The following is a 14,592-nucleotide window of genomic DNA, read 5'->3' on the forward strand; positions in this document are numbered from 1 at the left end:
AAAAAAATTATATATATATATATATATAAGGTTACTCTTTATCAAACAATTAATAGTGCAATAACTTGCTTTTTCAACAAACTTCACTTGAGACAAATAAAAGGTGCCTCTTGATCATCAAACAAGAATGAATTTAATAAAGTGCAAATCTAACTTTCACCAAACATCATGTAAAATAAAAGGTGACTAAGTTAAAAATAAAAAAAAATAGTGTTTTTTAAATCGTCCAGCCCAGCCCAGCCGTACATCAAAGGCAACTGTATAGAAAAGGTTACTGAGGCTAAACTTCTAGGAGTCCCGCTTGATGAACCGCTAACGTGGCAGAATCACATTGACAAGGTGACGAGTAAAATGGGGAAAAGAATATCCATGATAAGAAGATACTCCTCTTTATTAACACCACTTTTTTTTTTTTTCAAACCTTGGTGTTATCACACCTTGACTACTGCCCAGCAATCTGGTCAAGTGCAGCAAACTTCAGGTTGTGCAGAATAGAGCAGCTCGTCTTGCACTCTGGTGTTCTACGAGAACAGGTGTAGACCAAATGCATAGGGATCTTGCATGGTTGAAAGTAGAGGACAGATCGACACGCAGCCTACTAACACTATTCAGGAATATAACAGTCTAAACAACCAAGTTGCCTGTTATCAAGAATAACATTTTCCCAAGACAGACAAGTTATCAGGGGTCATGTTTCAATTCCTCTACCGAAATCAAATGCAATGAGAATAACTGCTATGTATAGGGCCATCTCACCGTGGAATAGGTTGCCATATATAATAATTACTCGCTTTTAGTAAAGAGGTTACTTTTAGGTACAGGCACAATGCTTGATATAACATTTTATTATTTTACTAGTCATTTTATAATATTTTGGTATAATGCTAATGTAATGAGGTGGGTTGGGTTGGATGGGTGTGGGGATTATGTTCGATTATGTTATGTATAATGTAGTTCCAAAATACCTCAGAAATTATTTCACCAAGGTTGGTGACTAAGGCTTTGTGTCCACCGGGGACGTTTTTTTTCAAGACGGCCCACGTTGAAAAAAAAAAATACAAAAAGCTCAGAGCGTTTTCCTGAGTATCGCGACTGCCGCGGCTCCGCCACTTGCTCGCTGTCGATTGGTCGGTCGAAAAAAGTTACCTTGATGAGCGGCGCTCCTCTCCAAAAGTTGAACTAGTTTCAACTTTATGCGCTGGGAGCGCTCCGCCCAAAAAAGCTGCCGCTGAGAGCGCTAAAACGCGAGGCTGGGAAAAGGAGCGCGCCTGTCGCGTCTGTAGCATAGAAATGAATGACAGAAAGGAGCTGACATCTGACAACTCATAAAACGTCCCTGGTCGACACAGGCCCTTACATGGTCACGGCACTAGAGGGAGCTCTACAGATCTAGTCCCAGTCAAATGTAAACGTTGCATTGGGCCAAACTCATTCCTCTGCAGTAGAGTGGAATAGGCTACCAGCAGACATTAAATTAATAAGTCCCTATTCCTCTTTTAAAGGCAAAGTAAAGATCTGGATCAGGAGAAGAACATGGGTTTAATTATATTTTATTTATCTTAGTCGTTTTTATTTATTTATCGATACATTTAAAAAAATAAATTTAATTTATTTAGGTTTTTAGGAGTTTATTTGTATCAGATTATTTTTTACTGTATTTTATCTCCCCATGTTTTCCTCCCTCCTGCGTGGTGGGCACACAAGTGCATGTTGTATCATGCACCCATACTCTCATACACCTACACACATCCAGGCAGACACTCGCCAGTACATTTTACTCACAGAAATATGAAGGACGGCAATGGAAATAAGCTGTACGTTTTATTGTGTTTTTATCCTTTTGATAATAGTGAGCCTTATATGTATAGTTGTATATGTTTCATTATCAATAAAGATCTCCATCTATCCATATTGTTTCGTATGTTTATTGTTAGTTTTATTTTTAATTATGTTGTTTGTGTTTATTGTTTTGTGTGGACCCCAGGAAGAGTAGCTGTTGCCATTTGTAACAGCTAATGGGGATCCAAATAAACTTAAACTGAGTGCATCTTGTATTTTGCACTAGAGACTCATATCACTGGACGATCTTGTATTTTGTACTTTTTTTTAATATTATATTGTATTTATATTGCATCTAGTGTATATAGATACTGGACTGTATAGGAATGTGAAGCTCTGTATACCCCCCCCCCCCCATGCTGCTTTGACACCCGGATTTCCCCAAGGGGATTAATAAAGGATCATCTTATCTTAGATGAGAGGGAGGCTTGCCCTGAGTGGGAGGTTCAAAGGGTCAAAATATGGTATCAAACAGGAGGGAAGACTGTCAAGTTGTAAACTGTGGATACCAAACAGAGAAGGTAAAGATGACTTTGAACTGTTTAACAGTAATCCAGAACATTTGATGTCTATTCTACTATTTTATTGCACTATTGCATTATTTTACTGTATATTTTATCTTACTCTTTATTATTGTCCCTTTAAAACTGAATCAAACCAGAAACAGGGTGGCCTGTTGGGATGATCGATCCTAATGTGAAAAACTGAGATATGTCTGCACTTTATGTGCTCATTTTATGCCTGTCTTTTTGTTCTGTTGTGAAGCACTTTGAGCTGCAGTTTCTGTATAAAGTTTATTATTATTACTTTAGTTTACAGTACCAACAGTCCTGGACCTCTCCCCCCAGGTGGCCCACACTGGCCCCGTGCGCTGATGGCTCACTTCACAAGTGGCAATAATATGCGAGACAAAACAATAGTGTCCAGAGGACAACCTCTCCACAGGGAGGGAGCCACAGTGTTCAGCCTCTCCTCAGTGCTGACGACAGCAGGAGAGCTCTCCACAGGAAGCCAGACAGTCATCACAAGTGTCATTCACATGTATGCCTGGCTGGACTTGAAGGAATGCGGGAGATAGCGCCAACACCCACAGTGAATGGGGGGGGGGGACACAACAACACAGGTAGGGCACAATAGACAAATACAGGTGGGATTTATAGACCAGTGTGTATAGCGCCGTTAACATGGCAGCGGTGATACACATACGTCCGTCTCAAGACTTTAGTCCTGCATGTATCAACAAATGCGCATTTGGGTGTGAATTTATGTGTGCCATTATTACTACCAACTGTAATAATTGTGGAATATTACTATAATGAGCTGTATGTGTATTATGAACCAAGCATCACACTGTAATGTACCTGTACTTTATACGTGACAATAAACTACTACTACTACAGTGTATGAATTTGTAAATGTTTTTGCGAGGTATTCAGGTTGGTAGAATGTGGCAGAAACTGTTGGTCAAAGAGCCCATACCCGTGTCAACACTTCCTTTGGTCGTAGTTTTAGTAGTAGTTTAGTTTTAGTAATAGTATAGTAATAGTTTTAGTAATAGTGGTTTTAGTAATAGTAGTTTTAGTAATAGTGGTTGTAGTAATAGTAGTTTTAGTAATAGTGGTTTTAGTAAAAGTAGTTTTAGTAATAGTAGTTTTAGTAATAGTAGTTTTAGTAATAGTAAGAGTAAAAATCTAACCCTAACTAAGTCGAGTCAAGTCAAGAGTTTTAATTGTCACGGCATACAGGTATACAATGAAATGCGGGTGGTCTTGCCCTAACCTTACTGTCATGCACTAATAAACTAACCTACACTGTAGCACTCAACACTTTGATGAACATTGTTGCTCAGCTGATAAGAGTTGTGCCCTTCCTGATGACTTGTCGTACAGAACTTGTAAGTCACTTTGGATAAATGCCACACGACAGAAGGTTAACCCTTTACCATCAGTATCACACAACCAACGGCGATGCTCCATCATTAGCTCCGCGGATGCGGAGCATCGCCGTCGGTTGTGTGATAGTAAAGGGCTAACCTTCTGTATCGTCACAGTGAAAGGGTTAACCGGCTGTCGTGTGGCAGGGAAAGGGGGGCTTTCTCACTAACCATTCAGGGTTGAATCAGAGCCCGATGGCACCAGAAAAGGGTGTTAGCGTCCTACTGAGAACACTCCCCCCCCCCCGTCCCCGGGGACGCTGATTCGCTCCAAACCTGGACCGCTGGAATAGGTGGTTCCGGGTGCGCGCCAGTGGGAGCGGGGGGGCGTGGTGTACAGGCTTGTACCAAAACACTGAAGAGGCTTGCTGTATCAACTTGCTGACACACACACACACGTCATTACTGTAATGCCTTCATGCTTGCTTGAATTTTGGGCAGATAAACACACAGCAACAACTGGACAATACCCACAAAAACTATATTTATGGGCAATTTGGAGAGTTCAGACCTCAACCAAACAAGCATGTTGAGCCTCACGGCTCAGTGCATGAAAACATGAAGCCAGGTTACAAGCACAAGACTTCCCTGGCTCGCATTAGGCCTGGCAATTTCTTTTGCCATTGCTATGTCTACTATACATTTGTTTCTTGTTCGAATACATTTATTTCTATAGACCAGTGGTGCCCAACCAGTCGGCCGTGATCGACCGGTAGATCAATTACATGAAATATAATTGATGCGAGCAATGGGCTAATGTTAGCTGCTAACTTGTAATAAATAGGCTAAGCTAACTAGCGTTAGCCGTTAGCTTAGAGTTAACCCTGGAAACGCTCAAAGCGGACTCCACGACACCAGTTCCATTCGTGAGAAAAGGGGGTGAGTTATATTGACAAGGCTTGACAACAGAGGTTCAAATATAACTTTATATTTATTGGTTATTTGTTTCTTTACATCAGCATCCAGTTTCCACCACTGTGTGTTAAAACTCTTCCTGTGTTGACGTTAGAGCATGACATCATTGCTACGGCAGCTTACAGGCTCAAAACGTAAACAAAACCCGGAGCGCACCAAGACTGCAGTGTGTACACAAACTAGAGGGGGGAAGTTCGCACCCAAGGACGGAGCGGAGCCGATTCGACCCCGAAAGGCAGTGAGAAAGCACCCTTACAGAGTTGTTTACACACACCTGTAACTGTCACCCAGCCTTTTAATCCCCTTGGGGGAAATTCTGGTGAACTGTCCAGTGAACTGGCCTACGACCACGTCTACAGTGAAACACTGTGATGGGTCATCATCATATCGACATGGGGAGTCTTTACAGGTTACTCCTAGAAGGGGGGGAAAAAAATCTACTATAGTGTTTTATATACATGTTAAGACTATGGTGATGTTGTGATTTATAGGCTGCGGCTTCAACTCTTAACCCTTTCACTGCCGCACTACCAAACGGTTAACCCTTTCACTGAGACAATACAGACTACAGTTCACCGTCTGTAGTGTGATAGTAAAGGGTTAACCTTCTGTAGTGTGGTAGTGAAAGGGTTAAACCTCTGGAATCAGCCCATCATTCTGCCCTCAGATCTATTACTGGTGACAGGTATGATAACCATCACTGTTTTTATGAAAAGGTTGGATGGCCTTCTCTGGTCGAAAAAAGGCGTAACTATCATTGGTATTTGTTTATTTCTAAACCTCCCTCTTGGAATGGAATCTTGGAACCTATTCCACACGTTCAAATGACTGCTTGGTTCTCAGGGTTCCTCCAGTTTGCTCTGAACTAGAAAAAGTTTTCCTTTGATGCTTCCAACACCTGGAACGCCCTCCGACTGACTCTGAAGATGAAGGTTCTTCCTTCTCTCGCTGCATTTAAAAGTATGATCTGACCACCATGTGTCGAATTGTAACCGTCTTAACCGATTTTTTATTGTGCCTTTATGTATGAAATTGCTGATAAATTAGGTTTCGTTTTGTAACCTCATCGTCGTGGTAAATTAGGGTAACCTCAGTGTCTTACGAGTTGAAATAAAAAGTTTGAAATAAAATTTGAACCATTTTAGTCCATCCTCACCTGGTCTGTCTTTACTCTTTCTAGCCTAGAGCCTATATAAGCCTCATATAGATCGGATTATAAAATTAGATAGAAGTTGTTAGATCCCAATGTAATTGCTTCGCCAGTGTGTGTCTCGTCTCCCTTTTGTTTCCTCCCTCCAGCCAGAACCCGTCCTCCACCATTGGTCCCTGCTATGCCTGCCCCTCCATTGGTGGACTACATAGCAGCACAGCACAGATTGGTGGATGGGTTTCAAGACTGCACCCAACAAATAAGCATCACCCACCACCCAATCCCAGATCACCACGCCCTATTAAAACATGGCTTCAGTCATTCCTCTCTCTGGCATGAGGCCTGGTGATATTTTGTTACCTTGACTGTTGGTAAAATGGCATTTGTTTATTGGCCTTTATATTCGTGAAACTGTAGTGACGTAACTGCAGAATAGACCAGTGAATAAAACAATCAAGATGTTTGGCTCATTGGTCAAGGGATGATGCCATGTTTCATTATGTCTCAAGGTGCTCCAAACCCCTCAAGTCACTACTATGTTCGGGGCACAGAAAAACACGGGAAAAAAAGCATTTCACATGCCCTGAAGTAGAAAGGCCCACCTGTCGTATTCCGTGTTGGGGTAGGACTGAGCCAGAGACGACACTCCATGACTGAGCACCATGTAGGCGAAGTCAAACACCTGCTTCACGTGCAGCACGCCGTACGAGCTCCTGCCCACGTCGTTCCCTAAGAAGACACAAAACAACATGACTCAGCACGCCGTACGAGCTCCTGCCCACGTCGTTCCCTAAGAAGACACAAAACAACATGACTCAGCACGCCGTACGAGCTCCTGCCCACGTCGTTCCCTAAGAAGACACAAAACAACATGACTCAGCACGCCGTACGAGCTCCTGCCCACGTCGTTCCCTAAGAAGACACAAAACAACATGACTCAGCACGCCGTACGAGCTCCTGCCCACGTTGTTCCCTAAGAAGACACAAAACAACATGACTCGGCACGCCGTACGAGCTCCTGCCCACGTTGTTCCCTAAGAAGACACAAAACAACATGACTCAGCACACCGTACGAGCTCCTGCCCACGTCGTTCCCTAAGAAGACACAAAACAACATGATTCAGCACGCCGTACGAGCTCCTGCCCACGTCGTTCCCCAAGAAGACACAAAACAACATGACTCAGCACGCCGTACGAGCTCCTGCCCACGTCGTTCCCCAAGAAGACACAAAACAACATGATTCAGCACGCCGTACGAGCTCCTGCCCACGTCGTTCCCTAAGAAGACACAAAACAACATGATTCAGCACGCCGTACGAGCTCCTGCCCACGTCGTTCCCTAAGACACAAAACAACATGATTCAGCACGCCGTACGAGCTCCTGCCCACGTCGTTCCCTAAGACACAAAACAACATGATTCAGCACACTGTACGAGCTCCTGCCCATGTCGTTCCCTAAGAGAATACAAAACATGTCAAACGGGCCATGGAGGGTAAAAAAGGGGGGGGGGCTTCTGGCACGAGGCAAAATGGCAGCATAGCATTGCGTTTATTGGGGGATTAACACAAGTTTGATTCAGAGAAATTTAAAAAGGTGCTGTAGGTGGCATTTCTTTGTTAAAATAAGTGTTAAATAGCTCTACATTCCGACAGCCATCACTGATATAGAGTGTCGTCAGTAACATGGTCTCTGTACCTCCGCTCTGCAGTAAACACAAAATGCTTTTCCTGGCATCACTTCCCACTTATTTCAAGAAATCTTGCCAAGACAAATTAGTTTACGGCACTGGCAGATTATTTTACTTTTTATTTCTTTTTTGTCCATTTAGATAATTTTTGCATTGAGAGTTCATTGCATAACATAGGAATGGATACCAGAACATGTATTTTGCGTTTACCGCAGAGCAGTAGGGACTGAGAGACCCATGTTACTATAATAATAATAATCTTTATAGCACTTTTCATACAGAAAATACTGTTTTCTAAATTGGGGAGGCTTTTAATCGTCAAGGTAAGAGGATTTTAAGTCATGGTATCCATAAACTTGAATCGGTTCGGATCCTTTGAATGAATGAGAATGTCAACAAACACAGCGACACGTTGAAATCACTGACTGCGCTCAGAGAGGAGTGGTTAGGCAAAAAATTGTTCAGAGTATATTTGCTTAGAAAACGTAATTGTCGAATTCAATTATTTTTTATTTCTCCATGTGGTAAATACACAGGTCACAACATGTTTACAGGAACGTTTATAGAGTTGTATTTAGAGTGTATTTCGTGACTGTAGGGAACGTCAGGCTACAACTCTGACCCACTTCCAGGGATGAAGCTAAGCTACGCTAACGGAGCGGCTGTTCCCTAAGCCTAATGCACGCACAGAGACAAAAAAGGTACGCATCTTCTTGTCTAACTCCAGGGAAGATGTTAAATAAGCTAATTTCCCAAAATGTTGGAGTTTTCCTTTTAACACTTTCTTCGCCAGGCTTATGTACATCATTATACCCCTCTCTGCCAGCTCTATTTGTCTATGGAGAAGTTCCCCTTCTTTGCAGGGCTATAACTTTTTAAATTGTATTGCTAAATTGACATTACTATGGCCCATTCAACGTCAATTATCTATCGTTCAGGACGTAGGAACGTTATACTTTTTCATTCACATATTGATACAAAAATACGGTCTAAAGTACCGTAATTCCTCTAATAGTAACCGGGTCTCAAATACAAGCCGGGTCTCTATTAATGGCCGGGTGCGCTCTTGAGCTAAGCAATTATAAGCCGGCCTCCTAATACAAGCCGGGTTACTAATATACTGAGCTGCATACTGAGCTAGTTACTTGATTTCACTTTGAAAACGTTGAAATGACCAGTGACCACCTGTAATTGCACTGTTTACTATTTCATACAGTACTTGGTTTCAATAAATGAACCCAGTACATTTTACTGGGTTCAAACTGACACAAAATGTTGATTTATTCATTATGATCAGTTTGAAAATTTGAAATATAGGCCTTCCTCTTATACAGGCCTCCTCCTAATACAAGCCTGGTACCCGCTACAGTTGAAACAAATACAAGCCGGGGTTACTATTAGAGGAATTACGGTATATGTATGTTTTTATCGTTTTCCGCAGCTTTCTCCAGAACGTGATTTATAGCCCTAAATGCATTATAGTGATGATCAAATACAGTTTGATAGCGATCTGCGCGAGATAAAAAATGTCAAATGGACGTGCTTCTAGAAGTTACTACTTATCATCTGATGTTGACCGGATGGGGGGGGGGGGGGGTCGTTTATAATTCCGTGGCCAACGTTAGATGATTCATCTAGTGTGGGTGATATGATCATTATAGCAGTTAGTATCGAACACGTTAAAAAAAAACGCTAAAACTCACCGTAGCTTCCTCGTAGCGTTGGGCGATGAGCGTGGAGCAGAAATATTCCTATTATGGGATGTTGAAATATGCGATCCATCTCCAGGTTGTATAATAGTATATACGTCCAAATCATGTTGTTCATCGAGTTATTGGTAACGGATTGCTATCCATTGTGTCTAGCTCGAGTCCTGGGACTATTGGCGAGTGATCGGACCGAATTGGAATGAGCACCAGCTTCCGTTTCCTATTTCCGGTTTGGGCGATCCGCCGATCGGCCACCAGATGGCGCTCTTGAACCGTTGGAGAGTTGATAGGGGATCAACAGTAGATCTCAAGTCTCCGGGGGAGAAATATGATTGCGATCACGGATTTTTAAAATATTGATCTCAATGACGTGTTAAGGCGTTTTTGGCAATAAAAGTGTTAAGTAAAAAAAAAATACAAAAAATTACTTTGTTTTTTTTTATTAAAAAAAATCATCATAATTTAGGAATGAGATTGCATAGGTCTATGAATCGAGAATGCGATTTTATTTCGATTAATCGCCCAGCCCTAGGGTGGTCAGACTCCTCACCTGGCTGCAGTGGGTCTTCGATGCAGAGCATGGAGGGTCTGCCCCCGCCGCCGCCCCCCATGGCCTTCTCCATGGCCTTCTCCATGTCCTCCTTGGCCAGGTAGGCCCCCCCGTTCTTCACGCGGATGCCCGTCTTCTGGTAGTTGAAGTAGCGGCCGTACAGCTCGAAGAACTCGATCAGCAGGATGCCCAGGTTGATGTTGGAGCGCCGCGTGTCGATGCGCGGGTGTAACTGTGGGGAGACAGAGAGATCAGATGGAAGAGATATCATTTATATAATATATCATTTAGAGAGATGCACAGGTGTAACTGTGGGGAGACGAGAGAGATCAGATGGAAGAGATATCATTTATATAATATATCATTTAGAGAGATGCGCGGGTGTAACTGTGGGGAGACAGAGATCAGATGGAAGAGATATCATTTATATAATATATCATTTAGAGAGATGCACAGGTGTAACTGTGGGGAGACAGAGAGATCAGATGGAAGAGATATCATTTATATAATATATCATTTAGAGATGCACAGGTGTAACTGTGGGGAGACGAGAGAGATCAGATGGAAGAGATATCATTTATATAATATATCATTTAGAGAGATGCACAGGTGTAACTGTGGGGAGACAGAGAGATCAGATGGAAGAGATATCATTTATATAATATATCATTTAGAGAGATGCACAGGTGTAACTGTGGGGAGACAGAGAGATCAGATGGAAGAGATATCATTTATATAATATATCATTTAGAGAGATGCACAGGTGTAACTGTGGGGAGACAGAGAGATCAGATGGAAGAGATATCATTTATATAATATATCATTTAGAGAGATGCACAGGTGTAACTGTGGGGAGACAGAGAGATCAGATGGAAGAGATATCATTTATATAATATATCATTTAGAGAGATGCACAGGTGTAACTGTGGGGAGACAGAGAGATCAGATGGAAGAGATATCATTTATATAATATATAATTTAGAGAGATGCACAGGTGTAACTGTCGGGAGACGAGAGATCAGATGGAAGAGATATCATTTCTATAATATATCATTTAGAGAGATGCACAGGTGTAACCGTGGGGAGACGAGAGATCAGATGGAAGACATTCATTTCAGAGAGAGAGAGATATTGTCTGTATGTTGGACTTGCTTTGGCAATAGGTACTTTGATATTTCATGCCAAAAAAGCCTATTTTGAATTTGAGAGAGCAAGAGATATATATGGACAGGGATATGAGAGAGCGATGAGGGACAGAGAGATATGAGGGACAGAAAGAGATGACACAGAAAGAGAGATGACAGAGGGAGAGATGAGACAGAAAGAGAGCGATGAGGGACAGAAAGAGATAGATGAGGGACAGAAAGAAAGAGATCGATGAGGGACAGAAAGAAAGAGATAGATGATGGACAGAAAGAAAGATAGACGAGGGACAGAAAGAAAGATAGACGAGGGACAGAAAGAAAGATAGACGAGGGACAGAAAGAAAGATAGACGAGGGACAGAAAGAAAGATAGATGAGGGACAGAAAGAAAGATAGATGAGGGACAGAAAGAAAGATGAGGGACAGAAAAGAGAGAGATGAGGGACAGAAAAGAGAGACTGACCGAAAGAGAGAGATGAGGGACAGAAGGAGAGACGAGGGACAGAAAGAGAGAGAGATGAGGGACAGAAAGAGAGAGGAATCAAATCAAATTAATTTGTAAGGCCCGACAACACACGTTAATGTCCCCATGGGCCGGACACGTCTTCTTAACTCATTCCCCACCAACGACGAGTATACTCGTTATTGGCCGCCAATCGTTGGACGCCAACAACGAGTAAACTCGTTATTTGATAGTTATTTCTTTTATTCGCTATTTCCAATCGTTATCCATCCAGGGAGCCTGTGTAACCATAGGGAATGAGTCCAATACCGCCGCCTGATGGTATGCTGCCGATGTTGCGCTCCCTTTGAGACTGTGTATGTGGCTGTGTGTCGATGAAATTCCTCCGGGTGGACTTTTCTAGTAGCCTGGACCAAGGGCTTTACCCGATCGCATTGAATAGTTTTCGGGATCCCCGATTCATTATGCTGTGGTGGGTTATGGCATGGCCCAAATGGACATACGATCTACCAGATGGCAATCAAATAATTGGAATATTCTTTTTAGAATCTCACCGGCCACAGGTAAAAGCAATTTAACGTCAATTTCAGCTTGGTTGTGCCTTGTTTTCATAGCCATCGCCCTGATCAGCGTATGCTGTTGTACTAACGAATGCCGTTATTGCCAATCAATTAATCAGAAACGACCCCCCCCCCCCGCCATTTCATGCATTCATGATGGAACATAATATACCGATCATATGCATTTGAATTTTTTATTGTAGCGTGTATCGGGACGAAATGCCAATGGATTAAGTATAATATACTAGGGCTGGGCGATATGGCCAAAAACGTTATTGCGATAAAATAAAATTATTTTTATATCACTCGATATCGATAATTATCGTCGATATAATTTCTGTCAAGTTTAATTAACTTCTTGTGCCCGGCGCCGACGGGCTATTAATAGACTCACTTGTTTTGCTGCGGTAGAACGGAGACGAGTTGGAGAGCCGTCGCGTGTCGAGCCAACCCTTTGAGAAGCGTTGGTCCCGGCTTGAATTCTCCATGAATGTGTCCAAGTCCATATCAATTCTTCTACGCAGTATACTAAACACCCCAGTGCATAGATTATTATATTCCACCAGGGGGCAACCTACCGCCACTGGATCATATGCATTATAAGAATGGAACTAACAGTTAGCCAGAGCAAGCGGTGTATCCCACGACAATGTACTAACTATAACCCTAAAATACTCCGCTCCGCCCCATTACATTGCAACGACGTCCATCGCAGCATACCCCGGCCCACACTAAACGTTACCCTCAGAATTCACTCCACACACCCACTCCGCACGTAAACTATAAAATAGCGGCGTGCAAGCTAATGATCCTAGCCAGCCTTGTTTCCTACCCAGAGGTGCACCGCGGGTCTCCGTCGCTGTCGCCATCTCCTTCACTGGTAGGGTTGGGAACCGGTTCCCAATTGTCTGATTCCTGGAATCGCATGCCTCCGTGACTATCAATTCCTCTTATCGATGCCATGTTTTTCTGACACTTGCGCATTTTAAAACACTAACGTTAGCGCCACGCATGCAGCCATACCAGACTATTTGATTCCTTGACTAGGAAAACTTAAATGAAAACGAATGAATTCACTGTATAAATATTCTCCCATTTCATCCATTTTAGATGATCACAATAGACTGAGGGGCCTTTCTCACTCACCTATTGGGATCGAATCAGCGCCCCCGGGGACGGGGACGGGGGGGTTCTCACTCAGACGGACACACCCCTTTTGGGATCGAACCGGCGCTGATTCGTTTCCCCCCCCGCTGAACCTGGGACGCTTGGAATAGGAGGTTTCGGATGTGGGCCAGTGGGAGCGGGGGGCGTGACACACACAACGTCGTTACTGTAATGCTTTTCATGCTTGCTTGAATTTTGGGCAGATAAAACCACACAGCAACAACTGGACAATACCCACAAAAACTATATTTATGGGCAATTTGAGAGTTCAGACCGCAACCAAACAAGCATGTGGAGCCTCACAGCTCAGTGGATGAAAACATGAAGCCACGTTACAAACGGCACTTCCCTGGCTCGCATTAGGCCTGGCAATTTTGTTTGCCATGCTATGTCTATACATTGGTTTCTTGTTCAATGAATTTATTTCTATTAGACCAGTGGTGCCCAACCAGTCGGCCGTGGTCTACCAGTAGATCAATGACATGGAATATAATTGCCACGAGCGATGGGATAATGTGCTGAACAGGCTAAGCTAACTAGCCGTTAGCTTAGCATTTTGCCACAATGCTATACCGTTATACTGGCATATTCAATTCACGTTAGCATGTAAGCTAACAAAATCAGCGCCGACGAGACTAAACTCAGCTTTTGGTGTTCAATTGTGTTGATTTTAGTTTTGTTTCATCAACAAATGAGGCAGAACACACAGTGAATGTATCAGTTTTGTTTATTGCACGTTCTTTGCTGAAAAATAAGTGCTACAGGTAGGCCTGCCGCGATAAGCAATAAATCGATTAATTGCCGCGATAATTAAAATGAATGCAATGATTTTGACGGGCGCGATTAATTGCTATTTGCGCGTTTGTTTTAATGAGGCGGAACCAGTGCCCCTTGTCAGTCACTCTCCGTGTGGGTTGGCCGCTGGCGTTACTACAGAGCACAGCACGGGAGCTCCGTGGGGCAGTAGCAACGCCACATATTTAGCTTACCTACATTTCTCAATAGTGTTGCTCCTTTTAACCAAGTAGCGTTATTTGTAGTGTAACGTTAGAATAACACAGAATAACGTTAATACAATTACATGCATCATTGTTTACAATGAACGGGTGGGGCTAGTCAAAGCACTGGAGACGGGGACAAGTTAAACATGAATTAATTTATTATAACGGGTCGTTTTCGAGTCGTGCTGCAGTGCCTACGCACCACAGCTATTCTATTATATACGGCTTTGACGCGTCCTCCTCATCGTTGATTGCCTGTAGTAGCTGCATCTAACGTTAGTAGCTAACGTTAAAACTAAAAAACACAACCAGACGAGACAAGTTGTCGGCTAGGATAATCGCAACAATACTTCCGGTCCGGTCGGTGGGCTTCAAAATAAAAGTCTTAAACCGGAAAAGACGGAGCGGTGGGCTTCAAAATAAAAGTTTTGGGAAATAAATTTCTCAAATTTTTTTTTAACCGGTCGCAATAA

The 14,592-nt window shown here is 42.8% G+C and overlaps 1 protein-coding gene across 1 annotated transcript in view; it reads right to left on the reverse strand.

Annotated features, from left to right (window-relative positions):
* LOC311224218 (terminal nucleotidyltransferase 4A-like) overlaps positions 1 to 14,592 on the reverse strand; it is a 56,397-nt gene that overhangs the window by 12,140 nt on the left and 29,665 nt on the right. The window contains exons 8-9 of the mRNA XM_084309113.1: positions 9,785 to 10,016; positions 6,440 to 6,566 (exon numbers count right to left, since the gene is read on the reverse strand). Of these exons, the coding sequence (XP_084165239.1) occupies positions 6,440 to 6,566; positions 9,785 to 10,016 (359 nt within the window). The remainder of the gene's footprint in view (positions 1 to 6,439; positions 6,567 to 9,784; positions 10,017 to 14,592) is intronic.

This window comes from Notolepis coatsorum (genome assembly GCF_963971535.1).
Source record: "Notolepis coatsorum genome assembly, chromosome: 2".
Lineage (NCBI taxonomy): Eukaryota > Metazoa > Chordata > Actinopteri > Aulopiformes > Paralepididae > Notolepis > Notolepis coatsorum.